This window comes from Penaeus monodon, chromosome 23 (assembly GCF_015228065.2).
Source record: "Penaeus monodon isolate SGIC_2016 chromosome 23, NSTDA_Pmon_1, whole genome shotgun sequence".
Taxonomy (NCBI): Eukaryota; Metazoa; Arthropoda; class Malacostraca; order Decapoda; family Penaeidae; genus Penaeus; species Penaeus monodon.
The window spans coordinates 20,490,528-20,492,407 of record NC_051408.1 but is presented as its reverse complement, the minus strand read 5'-3'; the positions used below and the strand labels follow the sequence as shown (position 1 = coordinate 20,492,407).

The window sequence follows — 1,880 nt, the reverse complement described above, 5'->3', positions numbered from 1 at the left end:
GGGGGGTGAGTTCCCTTTATGATTAACAATGATCAATAAAGTTATATCAGAGTTACTGCATTATAAAGATATGCCACACCCTCAGAAAACGTGTAATGACTTATGTCCGCGCTTGGCCCTCAGGTGGTCGGGATAAAACGTTTTAATTATATCGTTAACAACTACGTATCTTTGGTGTATCTTTGTGACATAAAATTTTTTTGTTTACACCAGATTGTTATTGTTAATGTCGAATATTCGGTGTAAAGTTACCTAATATCACCTAAGTCTTCATTTTTACCGTTTCGTAAAAGACATCAGACTCACAAGGAATTTTAAAGAAGAAAGAAAGAAAACATGTCAATGATTAAAACAAAAAACTCTTAAAGCACGTCCCCTTATTCTCCGACGGCTCTAACCTCCCTCCAGCCAGAAGGACTACGTGTGCTTCGAGTTCGTCCCTCGCCACCACAACATCATCCGCTTCAGGAAGGGGAGGGAGATGAGCAAGGAGGAGTTTTCGACGGTGTGCTCGTATGTGCAGTTCCAGAGCGACCGGGAGTGGAACTACGACCTCATGTTAGGTGGGTATAGGGCTGTTATTGGTATGTCTTCTTTTTCGTGGTCATTATCACAGAATGTTTTTTGGTATTTGTAATAAGTGTCATTTACGTTACTTTCCTCATAAAAGTATATATAAAATGTTTGCATTATAACTATAGGGATACCTTAAAGATCAGATAGTTTACGTTTTCATTAATGTTTTCCTTAGAATTTCGAATTTTGTATTTTGGCCAGTTGATATATGAGTTCTTTGGAATGTCAAAGAACTAGTACCAGTGGTAGATCCTGAAGAAGGTGAAACATTTATTTTTTCCACAGAAATGCAGGTTGGGGTGCGGTAACTTATGTCTAGATACTGATCGGGATTTTTTAAAAATCACTATGGGTTTTAAATGATGTTTGCAGAGAACTCTGCGTGACTGACCAACAGTATTTGGGTGCCTGATTCTCAGTCTGCTGTATTCAGTGTTTACTTCATATCTATTTATTTTTTATCAGTTGTAGAATTTCCCTTTTTCTATTCATTTGTTTGATTAGTTATTTTCATTTCAACTTCCTTCATAAGTATTATTTCCCCGCAGTAAAGAGACAGAAATTGTGTTTTTATTCCTTATAAAACTACCCCTTTACCGCCACCACAGCCAAGGACCCGGTGCCCGTCAAGTGCCCAGTGGCTGGCAAGTTCAACTTCACCCAAACTGGAGAGCTGAAGTTCGAGACCCGTATCCTTGGGGGCGTGACCAAGAGCCCTTGGGACCACATCTACTGTCGAGAGAACATCTCCGACCTTTCGGTCTGCGACCAAGACCAGAAAGAGATGTGGATCGATGCCCATTACTGTATTAGCGTCGACGCCTACGGCAGACATGTTGATATTTATTGTACGTCACGAGCGTTCGCGCTGTAAACGCCTTCCTCTTTTTTAGCATATGTTTAATGCTTTTGTCGTTCTCCTGGAGTTTGTGGTGTTTGGGGTTTGGTTTGATACTGGTACATTTCTCCACAGCTTTTTTCTTGCTCCCCTCTCACATTAGCTTTTGGTCAAGAAACCTCTTTGGCTAAAGCCTCCCTCCCCCTCTCCTCGGTACGGTGTTGGGCTTCCACTAACACTGTCTGCTGGCAGACTTGTCACCCTTGTTTAGTGTTCTCACTTTCGGTTCCTTTGTTGATATCACCTCTTAACACTCGATACACTAATTCGACCGTCTTATTGCTACCTCTAAATGTTTTGGTTTTATTAATAATTATTTGCTTTCAGAGGACATCTTCGTAAAGCCGTTATATTTTAAAACATTTGACGAACTCATGTACTGGGGAGGTATATGTTCTGATGTATA

General features: G+C 40.5%; 1 protein-coding gene across 1 annotated transcript in view; it reads left to right on the top strand.

Moving 5' to 3' along the window:
- Nucleotides 1–1,880, top strand: part of LOC119587889 — a 12,027-nt gene that overhangs the window by 5,979 nt on the left and 4,168 nt on the right. The window contains exons 7-8 of the mRNA XM_037936597.1: nt 409–563; nt 1,185–1,424. Of these exons, the coding sequence (XP_037792525.1) occupies nt 409–563; nt 1,185–1,424 (395 nt within the window). The remainder of the gene's footprint in view (nt 1–408; nt 564–1,184; nt 1,425–1,880) is intronic.